Source organism: Passer montanus, unplaced genomic scaffold (assembly GCF_014805655.1).
Source record: "Passer montanus isolate IOZ18808 unplaced genomic scaffold, ASM1480565v1 scaffold1, whole genome shotgun sequence".
Taxonomy (NCBI): Eukaryota; Metazoa; Chordata; class Aves; order Passeriformes; family Passeridae; genus Passer; species Passer montanus.
Window position 1 is genome coordinate 25,023,030 of NW_024356504.1, and position 23,950 is coordinate 25,046,979.

The following is a 23,950-nucleotide window of genomic DNA, read 5'->3' on the forward strand; positions in this document are numbered from 1 at the left end:
CCAACATGGGTTGGAAAATGTCTGTGTGGTTGGGATTTTAACAGAAATTTAGGGTTTCTATGGGAGGCACAAAATACAGGTGTTGCTGCCTTGTGAATTTATGTAACAGAGGAACTAAGGGAATAACAAAGGGATTAGTTTATTTTTCACCACTTTGCTGATAAAAATGCCTAAATAATCAACCTTGGTACTGTCTCAGACACTATGGCTCAATTCTTTTGAACTATTTCAACAGTCCATGCATTTGAGGAGTTTCTCCCACAACAATGAGCCCCTAATGAGGGGAGGGGGGGGGAAAGGAAAAAAAACCCATAAGATTGTCTCAAAAATTCAGTTTTTGGCTTAGACTGACTGCCCCAGAAATAGGTCCAACTTGAAATATGAAAATATTGATGGTTAGTAAATAAAACAATGGAGCGCACTGGGCTCCTACAAGCTCAAGAGTGTGTGCACACACAGGCATGCATGAGCACACACGTGTAAAGGACTTCTGCTCAATCCTTCATAGGAAACCGGCAGATGACAAATACTTGCAATCTATTTAGAAATGTGGTTTCATAGCTCAGTCCTCTGGGGCTTGAGAACTTTGCTCATCACGTCTCTGGGGCATTACACAGTAATCTCTGAAAAACTGCATGCTAGATTAGCTCTGAGGGTATTTCTGATGATAAAAGGCACTGAGGATCTTCACATTTACGTGGCTTGATGAAGACCAGCACCTCCCAGTCAGAGACCCAGCACCCTGGGAGGGATCAGGAACTTCAGAAAGCAGACAGCAGCAGTGTAAATCTGCCAAAATATCTCAAAGGTAGAGAAACCCACAACCACCTCTTTCCAGAGGCACATTCTAACAGCTCTATTGGTTCCATCACAAGGCAAGTTCTTACTTCCTACGTCTCAGCTTTACACTGCTGCCTCATGCTGTATTTGTAGCACATGCTGCCATTAATAGTGGCAGTATGTAGGCAGCTCTGAGGACACATCCCCATCGACATCCACAGTCCCAGAGCCTTCCATTCCACTCAGTTCCTCATTTATCCCTTCCCTCAGCCAGAAGAACTCCGTATAACCTGCAGCATCTCTGCATCCTCACTGCTGCTGTGTTGTAAAGGTGGTGACCAAAGAGAGGTCACCACAGAAACTCTGGCAGAGGAACAGCTGACCAGGAGGTGGATGCCAGAGATGTCACAGCGCTTTTATGGTTTCTCCAAGTAATACTATAAAATGCACAGGATTACACAGTTTAAGTGTATCAAACTAAAGGAACTGCTCCCTGCTGAAAAGTCCTGATAAATAATGTAACTTAGAATCATCCAGTGGTCTGGGTTGGAAGGGAGATTAAAACTCATTCCACCCTTAAAATTCCTTCCTAAAATCTAATCTAAATCTGCCTCACTCATCTTAAGGCCATTCCCTCTCATAGGCATTATGGAGGCATAATTGTTGCACCATCATACCACAGGAAAGTGACAATTCTATTTTGCTGGTAAAAGCTGCCATGACTATTATTCTAAAAGCGGTGCAATTTTACTATGAGACCATATCAATTAGAGGTGGAGTACATCAACTCTGCCTTCTAACCAGTGCAATAATCCACCCCAGGGGAGTTTACTATACATTGAATAGTAGATTTGCTCAATATTCTACAAATAGACACCAAAAACTTCAGAAAAATAATGCTGTTCATCCTGTTTCTACTGATGTTTCTTCTGTCACATGCCACAGAAATATTTTGACAAATACAAGAATATTTTATAAAGATGAATAAAAGCAATGAACTACAAAATAGTCTTGTTTACGAGAACATCAACATATTATCCTCATTCTTTTGAACAAGAAAAAGCCACAGATCTGTCAGGTTAAGAACATTATCTTCACATTGACAGGAAAATAGATGCAGATGACTGAAAATTTATTCCTCCTATATTAAGAAATAAACCTCAGCACAGCAAAGTTCCCACAGAATAAAAAAAAACAAAAACTCCACGACTATGAGAAGACAGGCAAAGAAGAGAAGACTGATGATACAACTGCCTACTGCCCCAAAAATGAGTGAGCACCTAAAAACCTTCACAATTTATTATGCACATAGCTGGGGCTCTGAGAAAGCACAGAGATATTACCTCCAGCCTGTCTCATTAATAGGTTAAATTCTGTTGTTAAAATTGTTTATGTGTTTCACCTCTTTCCAGCCAGCTGAACAATGCCCTGTTGGAGCACAGAATGAGAAGTGCATGGTTTTGAGTCTAGGACAATCCTTGGCGAGCACATTTAAACTTAACATGAACCTGGGTGCAATTTAAAAGTCAGGGGATGAGGTGACAATAGAAAGGTTGTTATGGGAAGCACAGGAACAGCACTGCTGAGAGAGGATACAACCCCACCTTCCCACTTAAGAATCAGATACAAAAGAACCATCCAAACTAACACGGGAAGAGCTGTGACAGCAACCACTTCACATTCCGTGGGCAGATGACACAAACCCCACACATGCAAAACACTAAAATACACAGGCAAGTTCAGTGAGATCAAACTCTTTTTTTTTTCCACACTCTTCAAAGCCATTCTAACATTATTCTGAGCATTACACCATTCATGGTAACAGTGGTGATTGTGGCTTTTTGAAACTGGAAGCTCCTGAAGAGGAAGTTCACAGGCCATTTATTAGCAACATGCTCTAATGCTACCTATATATAAATATATATATATATAAAATATATATATAAAAAAAATATGTGTGTGTGTATATATAATATATATAATGTGTGTATATATATGCATAATATGTATATATGTGTGTGTATATATATATATATTTCACTCCATCTTTCTGTACATGCTGATATTCAAAGGTAAAAACTGAAAATAAATTGTAAATTGAGAGTGTTACACTGAATACCAGATTTCTGCACCTGGGTTTGACTCCTGACCCTCAGTGGTTGTACATGGAAAATCAAGTTTAATTATCAGTGTATAGTCATATCAGTGACGTTATCACTGAAATTATGGATACTGATTTTCAGAAATAAAATCATTTACTGGCAGATCTTCAGGCACCACAGAAATCTGAGCTTAACCAACACACTGATTAACACTTCCAGCACAGTAATTATGTACATGGGCCTGTATTAAGATCTCTCTGCAGATTCCCAGGTATCTTTATATGCTGAATTTTCATTTAAAATATTTCCAATATTCTCCTTTCCAGCAGCTTTGTTCACCCTTTAGCTACTGCCCAGCCTCAGGTGACTTCAGCAGGGTCAGGACCAGTGCTCCCATGTTCCCATCTGCAATGATTCCTGACATTTTAAATAATATTTACATCTGTATTAATTTTATACATTTAGAAATAAATGTATAAAGTTAATACACCTCTCATATAGCCATCTAGACATATGAAAAGAATTGCAGAGCTATATTTATGGGTACACACTAAGTCTTAATAACTAAAATAACTAATTGTTCCCAATAATTTCCTCTGGCATGCAGCCGTAGTACTTCTTGCAATCCACTTTATTCATTTGCAGTAATTCATCCCATTCAGAAGACCAGGATTTAAAAATATTTAAACAAGGTTGAGGATAACAACTAAAAGGTGCCCACAAGAGACATATTTAAATGCGTGCTAAATATATTTACCAAAGTCAACAGCAAAGTTTTATTTGGCAATTCTGCATTTTAAAGCTATTGTCTCAATTAGGCCAAAAAGGAGGATACTGCTTATGACTGCAAGTCTCTGCCTGCATTCATTTATTGTTCAGTTCACAGTCTCTGAATACAACACAATCCTCCAACGGAGTCAGCTTTCATAATTCAGCAGTACAAAGTCTGCAAACACATGTAACCTAGATCCATATTTCACAGTGACAGCATATGATAGCAGAATGTGAAGTATTAATGCTAGTGTCACTACAGTCCTACACTCTACTGCACTTTAAGAGAAAGCAGCTGCTGAGATGAAATGTGTGCCAACTGTCTGAAGACAGAAACATAAGAAACATTCCTTCTGTTACAAAGGGAGAGACACACACAAACAGACTTTCTTTTAGACTCAACAAGCACAAAGTTTCTTACTTTTGCCTTTTACGTTTCTATTTCAGAACCGCTCGCGCGCTGCGGGAGAGACGTGCCTGGGTGGGAGTCCCAGCCTGGGCTCAGAGCAGCTCCTGAGGCACAGCAGGCTTGGGTGAGGGTGATGCATCTGTACAGGGAACTGCTGGAAAGGTGACACCAATCTGGCACAATTCTCCAGTCACTTACAGAATCATGGAATCACTGGATCATTTAGGTCAGAAAAGCCCTCTGCGATCATCGAGTCCAACCATTCTCCCAGAAATGCCAAGTCCCCACGTGGCTTTTAAATCCCTCCAGGGATGAGGACTCCACCACTGTCCTGGACAGCCTGTGCCAGGGCTGGATAGCCCTTTTGGTAAAGAAATTTTCCTTAATGTCCAACCTAAACCTGATGCAACATGATTCTGTTCCCTCTCATCCTGTCACTCCTCATATACCCAAAAAAACCCCAATTCCCACCAAATTTCTGATGAGATATGAGACATAAACACCCAGAATGCTGGTTAGAGATGCTTTAGGACCTCCCAGGAATTCTACAGCAGCTTTTCAATAATCAAGGCAGTGAAAGAGTCTCCTGCCTGAAAACATCTTTGTCCTTACCTATGCTTGTGTTGTGCACTTGCTACTGAGAGCTTTCTTAATTGGACTAAGGGACACGCTACAGAAGCGTAAAATGGATTAATAAGGTGTGTTTTTTAAATCTATTCTCTACATAGAGAGCAGTAGAGAGCTTGCTCTCCTTGATTTGTGTCTAGTCCTGGAGCAACACCACCAAATGATCTCCCACACACTGTATCACTACCTTTTACACCCAGTGCTGCAATAAGAGTGTGACATAATCCGAAACGTTCGGCCGTAATTCACTTAAAAACTACTACAACCTCATTGACCTCCTTATCAAACAATTTATTGTGCATTTACAGACTGGACAATGAAATAGAAGAGGTAAGGTATTAATGGTGGCACTATTTGGCAAGCTCATAGCACAGTTCATTCAAAAGGCAATTTTAAAATTGAATGAAGAGGTTTGACTAGGCAATAAAAACAGCCACAATGCCAGTGAACAGTACTTAGGAGGAAAGCCTCTAATTATCCTATTTATAAATCAACAGCAATTTTACTGATGACTTCTTCTCAAACTTGATTAAAATAACTTCAAAAAATTAAAAAATAATCAGATCATATTTATTTTATTAAATTATGATTTTAAAGTGTTATTGATTCCCTTCATAAATGAAAATGATAAAAACTTGAGGACAAGAATGAGACAACATTTTTTAAGAGAAACATTTGTACAACACTCTGCAACATAATTATAGTGCTGCCCTTGGGGAAGGGGATTTTATTTTATAATGAGAATGTTTACACTGTTATGGGGTTCAATCTATCTGGGAGGGAAGGTTAAACTTCTTTCCATTAAAGACAGGCTTATAATGAAAAGCTCTGAAAGGAGAATGGAGTCTAATATAGTAGATGTAATGGCCTATTAAATGATTCACACACACAAAATGAATCAAATTCATTGTATCTTACTGCTCTTTTATGACAAAATTGTTGAAAAAATAAAACTATTGTCAAGATAATTGCATATTACATATACTGTATTACTGTAACTACTATTCTTATTGGGTGACCCAGAGTCTACATTTTAGGGACGTTAATAGGACATTACATTTTAAATACTTTATAGTATTGGAATGTTGCACAGAAATCCCACTTTCACTCTGAAGGCAAAAATCAATTCAGACTTTAAGTCATGCTGCAATTCTGCATCATTCTTTTTCAATTAAGTTTTTGCATACATTCTTTATGATGTCATTTCTACATTCCTGCAACAGATGTTTGTTTATATCCCAATTTACCCAAATGCTGCCGTACTAGTCCCTGAATGTAACCTCTACACCCAGCTTGTGTTTCCAAAAACACAGTACAAAAAATGTGTCCTTAAACTTGTCCCCTCAGTCTAGTGCTAAAATTCACCATCTCTGATCATCACACAGTAATGGACATTGCTCTTACAGGAGCTTGAATGCATCAAAAATACCAGAAGAAATTAAAGTCATGGTAAAAAAAAAATATATATATACACAAGCAGGTCAAAAAAGTAGGAAACATTTGGGATTTGCATGAAGGACTGAAAATTTTACATGAGATCTATAATATTTTGGCCTACTACTAAGAGCTGTGCAATAATAATGATGGTTCATCAAGGAGCTGGTCTTGCAAGCACACAGGCAGACTGACAAAATCCACATGACTGCAGCCAGTCACCCACAGAACTGCCCATATGTGTTCAAGCTCACTTATATTAAACATCAGATACCTGGAGTTATTATCTTTCTGTTAATAAATGCTTCTAAAATACTGGCTGCATTACTTTCACGTGTTGGAAAGTACCAAGATGCACCTGGTATTATCACAATGCAAGTGAAAGCACAAAGAGTACAGGACTGAGAATATTTTGGGCACTTTTACCCAGTAAATAAAAACACAATCAGCAGGGTCAGAATGATTGCTGTTCCAGATTAATGGACAAAACTTGGGATACAATAGACAGTAAAAACTTCACATTTCCAAAGTCTATAGAAGACTTTGCAGGTATTCCAAGACCTTTAAAATACCTCAGAATCTCAAATAATTTCAACTGAGTTGAATAAAAAATAAGCCATAAATTCTAAAGTCACCTGATGGTATTTAGATTTCTCATGGGAGGACAACCCTGCAGAAGTAGATCCTGATATTTTAATGAATAAAGGACTTAAGCATTAAAGCATCAAATGCCCAAGTTAAGCATTCGAAGGCTCACACTCTTTTCTGAGCCTTTTCCAATATTAAGAATATTTCAACATGTTTGTTATTATTTATGATAGATGTTTAATTGCTTCTATCCATTTCCATTGGAGAACCCACTGAGTGGGGATGAAAAGTCCAACAGTTCTCATCTGCAACTGGCTATGGAAACTGGTACATTTTAAACACTTCTTAGGCTAACCAAACTCCATGAATTTTTTTAATATAACTTAAATCCAGTCCAAAATTTGAACCTATTTCACAGCACAAGACCATTTTTTAAAGCTTTTAACATAAAAAATTGAGGCAAGAAAAAATATAATTCAAAAATATTTTAATTACAGGAAGGTGGATGAAGATTTTCAATTTTGTGTTCCTACTACTAGAATTCAAAGTAAAATAAATAATCCAGATTTTACAATCTGAAGTGAGATTATTTCTCCTGCAGGACACATCTTTCTCCAGAAGGCAAGTCCCAGATCCTGAGCACCAATCAAATGCTATTAAACATAATTGCAGTAAAGCAAATTAATCATTCACATCTCAAGGAAGCCAGCATAAGAATATAAGAAATTAAATCACAGAATTTTCAGAAAGAAAAGTGGTGGAATAAATAGCAGTTGAGCAACCTGGTCCAGTGGCATGTGTCCCTGCCCATGGCAGGGGGATGAAATGACATGATCTTTAAGTGCCTTTCAAGCCAAACCATTCTGTGATTCTATGAACTCCTCCTGCTTATAAAAGAAAGATATCTTGAAGAGAAGAAAGTCCTACCCATGAACAAGATTCTTTCCTATTAAAATTAACAAAGTAACCACCCACACCTGTGCGATACATGAAGAGATGAAGAAATTACCAATGTAAAAGGTGGCAAAACATGAATAAAAAACGGCACAGGCTGTTGAGGCCAAAATTCATCTCTTTTCCAAGGCTCAGTCGGGACTGGAGTGGGAAATCTGAAAGGAACCTCAACAGAAAATAGGAAATAGAGAAATCAGCCCATTAAATAAATGGAATCCTAATTTACCATGGAGGAGCCACTCCAAGACAGGTTTAGTGGTGATCAGTGTCAGACAAGGTAGATTGGCTTGGAAGGACAGTCTGAACAGTTTCACATTGCAAGATTACAAGGCCTCACCTACTCTTCTTTGAGAGAAATCATGCCAATGAGACAAATTATTCAGCAGATACTTTTCAGCTGAGGAATTCAGGGCTGTGTGTATGTGAGATGAACACTCATTCAACAACCTCGAGCAAAGAAGGTTCATCAAATTGGCCACTTATTCTCTCCTTCTCCTCATATCTGCTTCCAGAACCTTCCTTCTCTATTAGAATTACATTACCCCAACTTCAGGCATCCCTCTTACTGCACTGGAATAATGCTGACACACCAAACTTGTTTATTGGTAGCTCACAGCTATGCAGGAGCATGAGCTGCACATCCTCCCAAGTCATTGTGTTTGAGCATCTCCACTTCCCCAACGACTGCTCTGTGGATACTTTGATTTTCTACATGAACAGGAATATCATGGCAATTCAAAAAAGCTTAAAAGAGAGAAAAGTAAATACCAGAACTTGGACCTCTGAAGAGACCGAAGTGTTCAAGTCAAATTTCATATATCCAAACAAAGCATCTTCATCATTGTGAGGCATCCCCCTAGTTAGCATTCACTTTAGGAATTCCAAGTTAACAAATGCTTTCCATTTTTTCCTCAAGGAAAACCCATTTGTTTTCTTTATAGTAGGTCTTTTAAAAGGGAGTCATAACTGATGGATTACAACATGTTCCTACCTTTTCAATCTGAATTTCATAAGAATAAAATAAACCACAAATGAAAGTGCTTGTACCAGGCACGTTGAACCTTTCTTCTTCTATTAGCATATCAGTCTGCAATCATAACTAGATCAATAGCAAAGATATCTGCTTAAAAGAGCACCATGCTTTCTTTTGTCAGAAATTCATTACTTTTTATTAGGGTCATTGCTTGAAAACTTCAAAACACCATATGGACCTAATTGTGGTTTATTTTGGCAAAAAGGAAGACACTGTAGAACAATTGAGGCATTACATTCTACAATTCCATTACTTTCATCCCTCTCCGTTTTATTACTGTGTCATTAAAGGCAACTTGAGTGAGCGAAGAATTATAGTGTCATGTGTACGGGCTAGTAGATTAATAACAAAACACACTCAAGTTTAAAGGTATCTAACAGCTGTTTTCATTATTTTGTGTAAATACGCTTGAAGCATATCTATCTGATTAGTGGATAGAGTGCTCTTCTCTGTCACATGCCATGGGCACTGCTATGTGCAAGTAATCAAAGTGCTCAGAAAATGAGTTTACATTGTTCACTGCTGAAATACACAAATGTCAGAAAGTGACTGCGCATCAAAGCTTAGGCAAATCAGCTGCTGCAAACAAACAGACTCCAATGCACATCGCAGCTTTAAACATTCCTCTGCAGCACAATGAGTGAACAGGACTTATTGCCAGCCCAAATGAAGTGATGCTCATGGAATACTAAGTCGCCAACGTATAGATGGGCTGGCAAGTCCAGCACTGGGTACCACTGAAAAGAGCTCAGCTGCTTCCAGAACCAGAGATGCAATGGTTTATTACCATAAATATGTCCTGATATCAGGCAATTTTATGGATCTCATACAGGGTCTCACTAGAAAACAAAAAAAAAAAGAATTTTTTTAACCTTTTAATATTTCTAGGTTTTTTTTTAATTTTTCATCATGACTCTTTTACCAGAAACCCCGTCAGCTGATCCCTCAATTTATTGGCAACAAAAAGACAACAGTTTAGGCACACAAAAAGTGTCAAATCCTCTCTTTTCCATATATAGTCACATCACTCAAGATGGATAATTCCAGCTCAGATGGCAGATAACACAAGTGAACTCTGAATCCAAGAGACATGCGATGAAGTTTGAGGAAGGACAGATAAAATTTCAGTCACTGAAAGGAATTACTACATAAAAAGCTTTTATTTCTGCCCTCCGTTTGCTTCTAGCACAGACTGAGGCAGTTTTAGTATTAAAACTGCTCTACACAAGGATGAAAGTGAAAGAGCCCTACAGACTCATCAAAATAAGAAAGTTAAAATAAACTAATTCTGACTCCAATGAGCTCAATGGAATAATTTTATCCAAATGCTTCAGTGAGCAAAAGTAAACTGAGGCAAAACAGAGAAGGATGCTTAGAGAGCCACAAGACTCAAACATTTTTCCTCACAATGGTTTTTACTGAGGCACACCTCACCTAATGCTTTCCCAAATCCCTGTGGTTGTCAACCCTTTGGCACCACTTCTACTTGTCTTCTGAGGGATGCCCAGGCTTCCAAAAAACAACATAATTAACTTGTTGACATTCCATCCCATGAAGAGTTCCAGACCAGGCTGGATGAAGCTTGGAGCAACCTGGTCTAGAGGAAGATGTCCCTGCCCATGGAAGGAGGTTGGAACCAGATGGTCTTTAAGACCTTTGTCAACCCAAAACATTCCAGGATTTTATGATTTTAAGAGTGATGCCTCAAAACCTCCCTTGTTGCAAAGGCAAAGAAGAGGAGGGACAAAAAGCACTGGCCATGATGTGGTTGTCCTTAAAAGCACTAAAATGTCCAGATGAACCCAGTACAGCAAGACAAAAACATTCCCCTCACTTCCTTTCCCTTCCCACAATGGTCATTATGAATCCAACTAATAAAAATTCAGCCCATCCCAAACACAGACGAACTAAATGTACCTTGCAGGACACTGCTCGTTTATGAAACACGTGATTAATGATCTACAAGATCAACACTGTGCAGAACACAGAACAGGCTGGGATGCTGTCTTGAACAGATGCTGAAAACTCAGGATCTCCTTCACAGAACAGCTCAGGTCTCAAGACTGGAGTCACCAAGTGACCAACTCATCATCCTTCTTTTTTCACCTTCATTTTGGGGATATCATCATAACAAACATCTGCATGCCTGGCACTACTCCTATATTGTTTAACCAACCATTCTATGAATTTATCAAACTTGCATTTCAATAGTGTTTCAACAGTCATTTCACAATTAAATGTGTCTCTGGAAAATAAAAATCAAACCCAGCAACCACCCTCCACACCCATTTTTTCACTTCCAGTCTCAGTCATTTAATAATGACCAATTTATACCTAGTGGATGTTGTAAGGATTATCCTGAAACTTAAATAATTCCTCCTCTTTCATGGCATTTATCCTCTGACTGTATTTATAAAGATTAACATATATCCCCTTCTCAACCTTTATTTTGCTAGGACAAGTGAACCATACTCTTTTAATCTGCTCTCATAATACAGATTCTCCTAATCATCCTAGCAGCAATTCTCTACACCTGTTTCACAGTTTAAATTAATCTTTCTTGAGCATGGGTGACCAGAACAACATACATTTTTTTTTTCAGTGCTTTACACAGACAAATCAATCTGTAGATTTAAATTATCTTTTCTATGGTGTATGAGATTCAAATATACTTAAAAAATATATATATACACACACACACACACATATATATATATGGTAGGGTGCAGCTATTTAGCTACACTAAATGTCAGCACATTTGTGGCAATACCTGCACAGCCACAAAGACTGGTCTACCTTTAGCACATCAAAGTGACCAAGGGAAGGAAGATCTGACTGTTTCTCTATTTAACACCTGTGAGAACCATCAGCTGCAGATGGAAAATGTTTAAGAGTTCAAAGGAGAACATGGCTGTGAATAGCTTGGGGTTTTTTTGAGTATCAAAGTCATATAACTAAAGATGTAATCCTGTTGCAGAACAGTCATGATGAGTATTCTGCCATGGAAAGGGGAACATACCTAAAACTAAATCTATCCTGGAGAAATTAAATCTGAGGCTCTTCAACTGCTGCAGAACCAGCAGTAAGAGACCTGTGCTTCCAGACAAAAAGAGATTATCAGGAAGCACAAGTGGAAAGATGAGGGTCTGGTGGTGAGACATCACACACCGCTAACATGATCTAAAGTCTCTTCCAGCCCAAGGCTTTCCATGATTCTATGGAATCATTACTCCCATGGCGAGTTGAGCAGTAATGAAAAGAGAGAGGATGTGATCTGATGATGAGTCCAGTGTTGTGTGGGGGAAAGAAATACATACAGCAGGTCATGGATGGACCTGCAAGCTGAGCACTACATAGGAGCTATCTTGAAGGAAAATGGCACCATTTTATGAGGAATCCACTCTAAATTTTACCACAGATTGGATGATTCAACTTAATACCTAATTCCTTCTTCCTGGCTGCTGTTACTGCCTGTAACTTTGAAAATAATGAACTGAACATAATGGTATCTTGTTTTATGATATCCAAAACCACTCTGCAGCAGGTAAGTATTTCTCAACAGAAAATGTCCCACTACTAAAAAAGGTAATCTAATCCCAAGAGCTTTTTTTCCTGCATACTTGAGGAAAACCTGGAGCTGCTGGCACAAGTCTAAAGGAAGCCACAAAGATGCTTCAAGGGCTGGAGCCCCTCTGCTATGTTATGGACAGACTGAAAAAGCTGGGAGCGTTCAGCCTTGGGAAGGGACGGCTCCAGGGAGAATGTAGAGCCCCCTAATGTGCTTAAAGGGGCTCCAAGAGAGCTGAAGAAGGACTTTGGACAAGGGCCTGGAGCAATAGGACAGGGAGAATGGCTTCCCTTTGACAGAGGGCAGGGATGGGTGGGATATTGGGAAGGAATTCCTCCCTGAGGGTGGAGAGGCCCTGGCACAGGGTGTCCAGAGATGCTGTGGCTGCTCCTACATCCCTGGAGGTGTCCAAGGCCAGCTTGGACAGGGCTTGGAGCACCCTGGGATAATGGAAGGTGCCCCTGCCCACGGCAGGAGTAGAACAAGAAGATCTTTGAGGCTCCTTCCAACCCAAACCATTATAAGAGAAGAGGCTGGGAAAACAGCCCTGGACTTGGATCTCCCAGTTCTTTCACAAAGCATCCCCATGCCTTGGTGTTTGTAAGCTCAGGACTGATGAAGCCTCATTACCATTTAGAGATGCATCTTTTCCATAGTAAAGCAGAACAGCCTCCTACCTTAAAAGCACTTCTGGCACATTTATGTTGGGGTTTTCATATTTTTAAATGTATGCCATCTGAATTATTTAAAGGGAAGAAGAGGAGGATTATTTCATCTGGGAGTCACAACTGAGCAGGGGGACTGTCCAAAATATAAAATATTAAGTATTTGCAAATGCAAATTAAAAAAAAAAAACCTAAAAAACCAAACAAACAAAAAAAAACCCACAGGAAAAAAAGCCTAACTAGATTAAAACACTCCTTGAGCAACAAAGAAATTGTCTGTGATTTGGCAAAATTAAAAATCATTTAACTTCATCCCATTTGGTTATGTATAAATAAAACATCTGCATTAAGTTGTTCTTACACATTACATAAAGGTCATCTCCATAGGATTGGAGAGCTATGCTCCAAGTTTCCTCTTCAATATGTGATTTTATGTATTCCATCCTGCAATTTTGTTCTCATATTCTCTATAATTTCTGTAGAACATCTTCATATCTTCCCCACTGACACTTCCATCTGACGGTACCTCTGACTGTAACTGGAATGGGTTGTCTGCAATCTTGCACACAATAGTGCTTGAAGCAGATCCAACACACATAAAGTTTCAGTCTCACATTTAATAACAATTTGCAAGGCAATCTATTCCACCACTCTTTTAAAAGGTGCTGTTTGTTTGGGTTTTGGTTGGTTCAGCTTTTTTCTCCCCAAACTAATGATATATTCGAGATGAAATGTGGCTTTTTCTAAAGGTGCTGCCATTCCCCTGCAACTGGGAACAGAGGTTCTTGTCATCCTTTCAAAACTGATTTCTGACATTTTGTATTCTTAGTGAAGGCTCTCTAAACACTCATATTTCCCTTCCTATTCTTATTTTCTACAGTTTTTAGCACATTACCTGTTTTCTTTTATACTATGTTGCAAGTACACAGAATATTTAAACAATAAGGTTCTGTCATTGCCTCGTGTAGCAACTAAGAAATAAGATGCCCAACATGACTGCCTCCCTCTCTGTTACAATCCTGCAAGCATGAAATCCCTTTAAAGGAAAAAAAAAAATCCACCTTCACTTCCATGCAATATTCATGAATTTCATAATAAAAAAATATGAAATTGTTCAAACGTTGAAGGGCAGTATTTTGAAATGCAAAATCCAGCAGGGACATCCTTGTGTATAAAAACCATCTTTCACACATGCAAATGATTTAAGTTCCTATGGATTGAAAGGACCTGGACACAGCCAGACCACACAATACACAGAGTTAGTTTTGTGCCACCTTTTTCTACCCCTGTTAACATTGTATTCCCACCAAAAGCCCTCAGTTCCCCTGACTGCAGGTAAAATGAGGGTATTTAGTACTTTGCAGGTTTCTACCATTAAGCAACAGCTTTTTTCCACTTTGAATAAAAGAAAAAAAAAAACCAACCCACAGCTTTTTTAAAGTCTGCTGTGACAATTTTAACCTATTAAATTTAAATTTCACTGATTCTTATGACAACAATTTGGTGCAAACTCTAAAAGTATTTCATGTCTCAATCATCCTAAATGGGAATGATATTTAACTCAACCCCAGCACTCAAGAGAAAGACTCTGTTGTGAAAGGAGAAGAAAAGACTCAGAGAGAATTGAGATAGGAAGGTGAAGAAAGCCCCCCACAAGGATTTGTGTTTTTGATGCTTTAAAAAAGGTAACAAATTCATATTAAATAGATTAAAACTTCTACTAGTGTGGAAACTAAAGTAAAATTATGTTTTTAAATTCAGAGTAAGTGCAGCTGCATGAGTGTATTTCAGATGGAATCCCAGAAGACCAAGGAGCACCCCCCACACCAGTTGCTGATGAAGGTGTCATTTTCAACCCCTCTCCCATGACATCCTTCAACTCCAAATGCCCACATTTATTACAGCAAGGTAGGCTGTTCTCTTCCCAACTTGCAGAGAAATTATTATGCATGGAAGTGCATAATAATCCAGTCCAGTCGTGACTCTACCACTGACTTCCCACATGAATATGCACGAATCAATTAAACCTCTGAATGCATCCATTTCCTCCTCGAGTAGTAATGATAATAATAATAATAGCTGCCCATTGTATAGGGCACTGCATGCAATATTTTTAATGTCTGCTAATGAAATGTGCTATTAATTATTAGGTTGTGGTTTGTTTTTTGAAAGCCAAGCACCAGCACGTCTCAACTGTGGATTCAAAGTGACACAACTTGAATATTTCTGAAAATGTGCCTATGGGAAAGTATTGTGGAAAATCCTCCTTAAAAAGCAAATGGTATTTAAATCAGTATGAGAACTTGTAGCTCTTACCAGCTCTGCTGCAGAGAAATTTGCAGCTAAGGGGTTAATCAGATTAGATGGGAGTGGTTATAGGCTCAGTGCCACAGGTTTTGCCCTTTGTGGCTTCTCACATCCCAGACTTGGAAAATATGAGCTGTGATACTGAGAAAGGTAAGAAGCCAGCACAGCCCCATAGTGATAAATGAGTTTGCATCATCTGTCATTAGAACTTCCTGCCAACAGGGTCATTCCCTATTAAATTACCACTTGTCAATGTTTAAAATACTGATTGATAAATGACTGTGCCAAAACTGATAACACGACAGCTTTTATTTTCTAATATTCTTGGTTACCACATTCTGCTACTTCAAGATACAGATATAGTAGGGTTTTTTCCAAGTACTTTAGTGAAAGACAATTTAATCTAATACAAAACTAACAGGTACTGTATAACGATTGGTCCTGATATACATTACATACTATTCTTCTTGCCAAAATAAACCTACTGGTGATTTAGCGATACGGGTAGATCCAAGTTTCACATTTCATCAAATGCTAGTAATCTGTTTTATCAATATAAACTGCATTTTAATGAAAAAATTCTTTTCTTCAGTACACTTCACTTTTAATTCCCCAGAGTATGATAATTCGTTCACGCTGTAGAACAAGAATGTTTTACAAGACCTTAACTCTCCAGAGAAATTTCTCTGTAAATACAAAAAGCAAATTTTATGGGAATGTGTTGTATGCAACATGAGCAGTACCCAACATAATAAAAAAGTGGGTTGCACAGAGAATTCTGCTTAAGTATCCTTGTGAGCTATTGTGAGCCTAAATGGTTATTATGATAGCATTTAGAGGAATACCTATACGACAGATAAAAGAGAGTCAGTAAAACTATTTTTGTCCCTGAGTAGATAAAAAAGAAATTACTTTTTAGCAAGTTTTGCAGAATGAATACATCCCAGCAGACTCTTCAGCCAGGCCCTTCTCTAGGAGAGCATTCTCATTCTGATGCTGCTGGAATGGCCTGGGGGTAAATATTTTGGGGATAAAACTGGCATGTCCTGCCTGGAAGACAAGGCTGGGGTAACAGCTCTTCCATGATTCAGAGGGAGAAAGGAACCTCCTACATCACCCAGAACAGCACAGGTGAGTGTGTGGAGGAAGCACCATGTGAGAAAACACTGAAAATGAAGGTGTCCTTCACTGAACCACCTAAACCCTCACTGCAGGTGCAGCTCCCTGAGCTAGCACTAAGCCCAGAGGGGCAGAAGGAACCACTCCATTGCAAACAGCTCCATGGAAAAAACTCCATTTTTTGCCACTTTTGAGCCCACACTGCACATTCCTCCCAACAGGGGCTGTGTCCCAGATCCTGAGAGCATCCCTCGTGCTCATTGTGTAACTCTCAGCGTGCCCACACCGATCCTCAAACCCTGCTTGCGGCAGGTGAGGAGGAAACACATTCTGGGGAGCAATTTCCATCACCCTGCTCTTCAGCAGCAAGCCCCAAGGTAGGAGCAGTCTACTGGCACTTTCTAATTATGCTAATGACCCATAAACTGTGGTGGCAGCGAGGCTGTGCCATTGGAGAGGGCACAGAGCACCACGGAGATGGCCGAGCCACCACCAAAGGCAGGAGGTACCCCCAGCACCAGAGTCACTCTCATTAGCACTCCACCTAAACTAATGCAAGCTATTTCACTGGAAGGCTAATTAGCCAAAAACTGCTCTTCTAAGCTATCTATGGCTTCCCACATGCAAGACTGTTCACTACAGCTCACACGGGTACCACTGCTGAGTGGCTTTCCCTGCAAAGCAGACACGTCCCCAGTGCCCATCCATAGCTCTGGGCTCCTGTGAATTCAAGTCTCTCCTTGCTCATTGACATCTGCATTTTTCCAGTTAAGTTCAGCCCTGCAAACCTGATCCAAGTGATGCAATTAATTTATTTAATTTTTCTACTTCCCCAAAACAGGCTCCTCCATGTGTGCTTCAGCACAAGAGATACTGCCAGTGTCTTTTAAAAACTTACTCTGGAACTCCCTTGACTGGCCTAAAATACTCTATGAATTGGCAAATTCTGCCTCTCTCACACTATAACTAAAAAAATGTAAGCCCAAATGGTTGAGAATGTCCTGTTAACTGCACTAAATTATAAAAGCAAATGAAGAAACAAGTCTAAAACCTTTAATTTTACTTCAAAACGTGCAATGCAGATAATACAAGTTCAATTTAGAAAAACCCAGTTTTTATTTTCTGCTGTAATCCTCATACTCTCATGTTTCTTTTATATTATTCCACCTCAGTCCAGTGTGAATTCTGAGCTCTTAGGAATGTTACTTCATTCTTGCTTATAAAAACATCTTCCTTTCCTACCACAGTGTGGTAACAATAAAGATATACTACAATCAGAGGAATCGTAATAATAACCAAAATCCAAACTGAAATTTTCATTGGAATGAATTCCAAGGAGTACCTAATCTGACCCTGCTTTGCCACTGACAATGTGGGCACAGATGAAATGAGATAATTCCTATAAAATCACAGAATCACGGAGTGGTTTGGGCTGGAAAGGAGCTTAAAGATCATCTAGTTCTGCCACAGGCAGAGACACCTTCCACTAGACCAGGATAATGGTCCAGTGGATATCCAGACACCAACAAAGACCTTGCAGAAGTTTCCAGAGGGCTGTGCAGACATGTAGAGATGTACCAAAGACAAATCAGTCAAAAGGGAATTTCTTCCCTGACCATCATTTTACAGAGCAAAAGTGGAAAAAGATTATATCAAAATAGACTCTACTGATCGCACAGTATAAAAAAAAAATGGATTTTATGTCACAATAGAAAAGATACTAAAATGAAGTCAACAGCCAGGTAAGTGTGAATTACAATGTATTTAGCTCTGTGCTATAAACCCCCAGTCTGATACTCAGCACACATGGCAGATCAGCCACTGCTCTCCATCCCTTCCAATGCACTGTCAAGGGACAGCCTGAACTCAGAGGGGTTTTTTGTCTCAAAGCTTAGAAATACTCTACTATTTATTCCCACATCATATACCTCACCAGAAAGGACAAAGAGCAGAATTCAAGTCAGAAATCATGTGGGGTGGGTACACACAGAGCAGCCTTGGCACCACAGGATATAACATGGAAGCCAGTCAGTGTCAGAACCAGAAAACAAGAGGATTAGGTCAGTAAATATCTTATTCTGTCAAATCCTCAAATCCTTTCATCTCTTCTCATTGTCAGATAAGGACCACAGTCTGCTGGGTTTGCTCTGGGAACACCAACATGGGTCCTAATGACAAACATTTATTTAAAAAAAAAGATTCTTTATAAAAAAGCATCAACAACTTCCCCTCAGAAGTAGAAAAGCCCATTAGAGGCCCATTTGAAATATTTAAATACACACTACAAATTATAGTGGTGCCTCTCAGAGTATCTACAAGTGTTTCCTAGGATATCCTTCATCATTATACCTCCCCTCTTAAGTGATCATTTACTATGCTGCTTGTGCTGTTTGTGGCCATCACCTACAGTAATTACATTAAAAGGTGGATATTTTACAGGATTAACTCCTGTGACATGATCCTTCATTACACTGGTTTTGATCCAGGCTCAGATGTATTTTATTTTGCCCTACAACTGCAATATTAATCTAAAATAATCTTAAAAAGCTCCCCATCATACATGTGAGGATGATTTCTCAGATCACCTCTCTCTCCCCAATCCAAAGGTAGATTATGTTTCAGACAAGAACATACACTGAGACATTCACACGCAAAATTAAAGAGGTCAAAATAAAAAAAAATAAAAGGCACACCCTGGTTATTTTGCCTTCAGAATTTTTAAATATTTTCCCAACATCTCAGCAAAATTATGCATTTTAAAAAGACTGCAGGCACTGAAATGATTGTCAGTCATGCAAATAATCACTTACTTACACTGTATGAGTTTGGTCTGGATAAAGCAAATTACCATTTGAAAATAACTTGAAAAACACTCTGGGCTAAGAGCTTGCTTTATAAATTTTAGCTTGGCCACAATTTTTCTTAACCTTATTCTCCTCAATCTCCATTCAGTCACTATACTAGTACAATCCAATTTTAAAAAACAGCTTTGAATTGCCACAGGTGCATTCAACTTTATGTAAAACATGTAAAGAAATAGCAAATTTTGGCTGCAGCTAAAGGTCAAAACCCAAAGAACTTCAGAGTCAGGCAGAAGCAGCCTTTTCTTCAGATTTTTTTCCTGTTGTCTTGATACTGGACTTTGCCTAAACACCTCAGATCTTATATCTAGAATTAGCTGTTGAATAAAATATATATTAGATATAATAGAGCTGACATTAATTTTTGTTTCTAATCACACTGCTGTGAAAGTTTTACTGTCACACAGTTGTTTATGGACATCCTAATCTTGCCCATCACTGCTGAAAGGAGGTTTCTGATGTAATCCCAAGTGCAGTGACCACAATAAAAAGGGAAAGGTGTCCCACCCTGTGAGATGGGATTTAATATGAGAGCAGGACTCTAAAAGAGCACACAGTGAGATGTGAGACCTTCCTGCTGTACCAGTGTAGGTAGCAGGCTGATGATTTTACCCACCTAATCACCTCCTGCTCTGGACAAACGAGCGCTCTGTGTAGGATGACTTCAGCCTAATTTGTCAGATCTTGTCTGACCCCATCTGCCAGGGCTGACAAGTCCAAAAGAGCTGATGTAATATACGAGACAGGGTTATCATAACTTCATCTCCAAAACTAGGTCTGGGCCACATGATTCCTAAGGTATGCTAAAACCCCGAGAGCCTCTGGAACTGGCTCCACGTCAAATATGCTGAGCACCCACAGCACTCCCTGTGCTCAAAAGCTCTGGACTCCAAGAGGGAATAGTAGATCCCCAAAGATATACAGGTACTGAACCATGCTGCCATCCAGGCAGCCAAGTCCCTAAGAAACACTGGAGCATTTTAACCCACTTGTCAAAAACAGATGTTTAAAGATTTAACTTTAGACATTGATTTCTAAATGATTTGCATCAGTATTTTGGAATACAAAGCTTTCCAAGACACTGAAACTCAAACCTTGCAGTTTGAATACATCAGCGAGCACACAACCTCAGCTCCTGCACTAAAAATTTCTCTACCTCAAACTATCACACGTGTATATTTAGCCTTTGGAATAACTCTAAGTACAGGCTGGTCAGGGACAAAGATCTCAAGTGCGGCCAGAACTTATTATCAGATCAAAAGGCGGGCTCTTGCAAAGTCATTGCAGTGCTTCCCATCCTTATTTCAGCAAAAAAAACATACCCAGCACGGTGTTGGGTTTAAGAGCATAATCAAATTGCAGAACCACACTCTATTTAGTGCTGGTCCCACTGAAGCAAAGTTCCTGTTCAGTGGGAGGAGAGTCCCTTACAACAGGAAAAACAATTGTGCCAGGTTTAATCAAAAGTGAAAAGGATCCTGTGAATGTTCCCTTGGAGCCACATAACCCACTGCTAATTTCAAGGCGGGCTCTGAAACGAGGGCAATAAAAAACGTCCTTCAGAGTAACCGAGGAGGAGCCAAGAGCAACTCCTGCTGCAGCAAGTGCCAACGTATCTGCAAGTCTGCTCCCTGCCACAGGAACGCTGCTGCCCACCTGGAAAGACATTAAAAGAGGCAGGGGAGGGAGGAGGGGATAAAACAGCTGCAGGCTTATCACTGTCACTGTTCTCCAGCATTTCTGTCTCCCCCGTGACCTCCCCTGCACAAGTATGCACAGAGCTGAGGTGTTGGAACCCTGGTTACTGAGAATTTTAGGTTTTCTGTGCTAACAATCACTTACCCCCAGGAAAACATTACATTTAACCTAAAACTGTAAAGAAAACTTCCACAATTAAAAAATAAAATTAAAATTATAAGTGTGTAATTTAAATTAAAATGTGTAATATCACGTAGTAAAAAAACCCTAGAATTTAAACTTTTAAAATACAATAATATATACATAAAACAAAATAAAAGTTTTAAAACAAAAATGAATACTTCTTCACCTTCTTCATAAGGTAAGTAATATTACATAATTAAATAAAAAATCCACAAGCAGTTCATTATTAAGTTAAAAATAAAAATAATTTCAAGTATCACTTCTTAATTAAACAATTTAACCTTAAAAAACCTTATAAAGAAAAAAAAATGCAACTCCATTTTTAATTTATTAAAATAAAATACTATAAAACTCACAGTTCATAACACTGTAATATAAAGAAAAACTAAAAACATCTAAATCCAAACAAAAAATACCATCTCACACATTTAATCCCAACCCTAATAAAAAAAACCCCAAAAACTCATTGCTGAGGAGCAGGCAACTCCTGGAAGGCTGAAACAAGTGGGAAATCACTAAAACAAGTGGGAAATCACTCATCCTGAACGATGCAAGTTTGCACGACAGGCACTGAGGACAGGCTCGGCTGCCTCAATAGCCTCTGATTATTGAAATACATTTATCAATTAGGGGATTTTGCATATTATCAAACTCATTCATTAACGATGCTTTAGCTGATTAGTTAGAACGTCACCATAAATACAGAGTTTTGACAGGCTGGAGGCAATTTATGACGTGGAAAATGTACTGACCTGCTCACATCAGGAAACCTGACTGGAAAATAAAGAACTTGGCACTTCGGTCTGATTATTTTTTCCAAATCCTTAGGTCTGTGGTCAGGAATCAGCTTCATAAATTTTCCAATGGACTTAAGAAAGGATTCCATATTAAAAGCAGAGTTGAACACCACAACATCAGCAACCAAACTGTAAAAAGCGGTGAAGATTAATGAACATATTGCTGGCACAAAAGGAACAGGATTATTCTACAGGCAAAGGAAATAGGATACATATTCTTACAAACAAGCAAAAGGTGCAAGCGGGTGCTAATTAAAATCAGCCTTTTCACATTAATTAGGAGTATCAAAAGTACCTTAATCAGAAATGTCTTAATTTCTCTCTATTCACCCTTTAAAAACATGTTTAACCTTTTTTAACTGATAATAAATTGCTATTATTAATCTAAAGGAGCACATCCTATTCTAGCTGTGGACTTTTGTTCATAAAATGGTAAGTACAGTGTTACTATCATCATCTCTCAAAAGCAATATAAACAGATAAGGCCCACTGTAATCTGACTTTTATAGAATTAAAGTTGGAAGAAAATGAAAATTCCTCAGAAATGCTTTTTATTGAAGGACAACTTACCTTTGGTTAGCCTACCTTCAACTGACCATGTGTGTCAGGCAGCAGGACTCTAAGGAAATGGACTGTTATTTTAACCTATGCAAATTTAATCCTGATTAAGAGTTTATCTTATATATATACAAATAAAATACATAGCATACAACATCCTTCCCCCTCAAAAACATTTGAAAAGAATTGGCATATAAATTTAATGTTTTATTTCTACTGCTGTGTTTTAAAATCAACCAGATCAATAATTTTAAGATGGAGTTCAATGACAATGCAGGTATTATTTCCCCACTCTTAGTCAGTCTGGAGAAAATAAGCAGCTATAAAAAACCTGAAGGATCTGGAAGTTTATCCTGGCAGTGCTGCCACAACCTGAGCTACACCAACACACAGAGCACTAACTGAGGTAAGAAATGCTTTATGGCCAGTTGGTTTTCTCAATATGTTATATATTGTAATACAGACCTACAGGTCAGAAGATACATTGAGGACATGTGTTCATAAGTCACAGGGCTGGTGAAAAGTATATTTGAGGTGAGAGGCTGTCATTCATCCTCTCTGCATCTTTCTGCTGTCTGGTCAAGAAAGAGAACTGACACTGCTCACCAAAGCAGCAGGAGTCAGCAGGAAAAGCAAAGAAACTCCAACATTAGAGAGAAATAATCCTTTTCAAGCTGGCTGCAGGAGCTGAAATGCTTTCTGGCATCTTACCCTCTTGCCCACCTATGGTTTTTAACCCCTTGGAAGCCTCAGTCTGTACAGAAGTCATCTTTTCTGCACTGATTTACAGATGACATGAGGCAGGAACTTGACACATTTCTTTGCTGCTCTCTGACACACAGCAAAGGCTCCAACAACATCATCTCACCTTCTCTCATGCATGAACTCCTATCTGCCCTAACTCCTTCCTGCGGGCTCTGCAAATCAGGGGCAAATTAGAAAGTTTAACTCCTTAGAAACATCAGAATTCTGATTTTTTAATCATCCAAAGCACCAACCTGAAGGTTCAAACTGCTCTAATTTTTTACACTCTGTGTAAAAGTGGAAAGGTACATTTTCCCCATTTCTAACATATTTGGAAGATGAAAAGATGGCACCTCTTTGCAGATGACCATCGGAGTGTGAAGAATAATAAAGAAGACACGGCTCCAATTTTCTATTAAACTGGGGTTTCAGCAGAACAGAAATGGGAGATATAATACTACGTAACTATGTTAAGAAGATACTGGAGGGGACAGAATGGAGCATCTCTAGCCCCATTCCTGGAAGTGTCCAAAGCCAGGTTGGATGGGCCTGGAGATACCTGGTCTAGTGGAAGGTGTCCCTGCCCTTGGCAGGGGGTGGAATGAGGTGGGCTTGAGAGTCCCTTCCAACCCAAAACATTCCACGATTCTATGATCCACAAAAATCATCTTTATTTAACTAATAAGAGAAGATAATTAAAATGCATATTTGAGGATGTTTGTCAGTTTACAACAGATGTATGAAAAGTAACT

The 23,950-nt window shown here is 38.8% G+C and overlaps 1 protein-coding gene across 16 annotated transcripts in view; it reads right to left on the reverse strand.

Annotated features, from left to right (window-relative positions):
* GTDC1 (glycosyltransferase like domain containing 1) overlaps positions 1–23,950 on the reverse strand; it is a 200,190-nt gene that overhangs the window by 88,817 nt on the left and 87,423 nt on the right. For all 16 annotated transcript variants that reach the window (XR_005627468.1, XR_005627498.1, XM_039708943.1 and 13 more), the window contains one exon: positions 21,852–22,025. Coding sequence is in view for 14 of the 16 variants with exons in the window: in XM_039708943.1 (XP_039564877.1) it covers positions 21,852–22,025 (174 nt within the window). In the remaining 2 variants the exon portion in view is untranslated. The remainder of the gene's footprint in view (positions 1–21,851; positions 22,026–23,950) is intronic.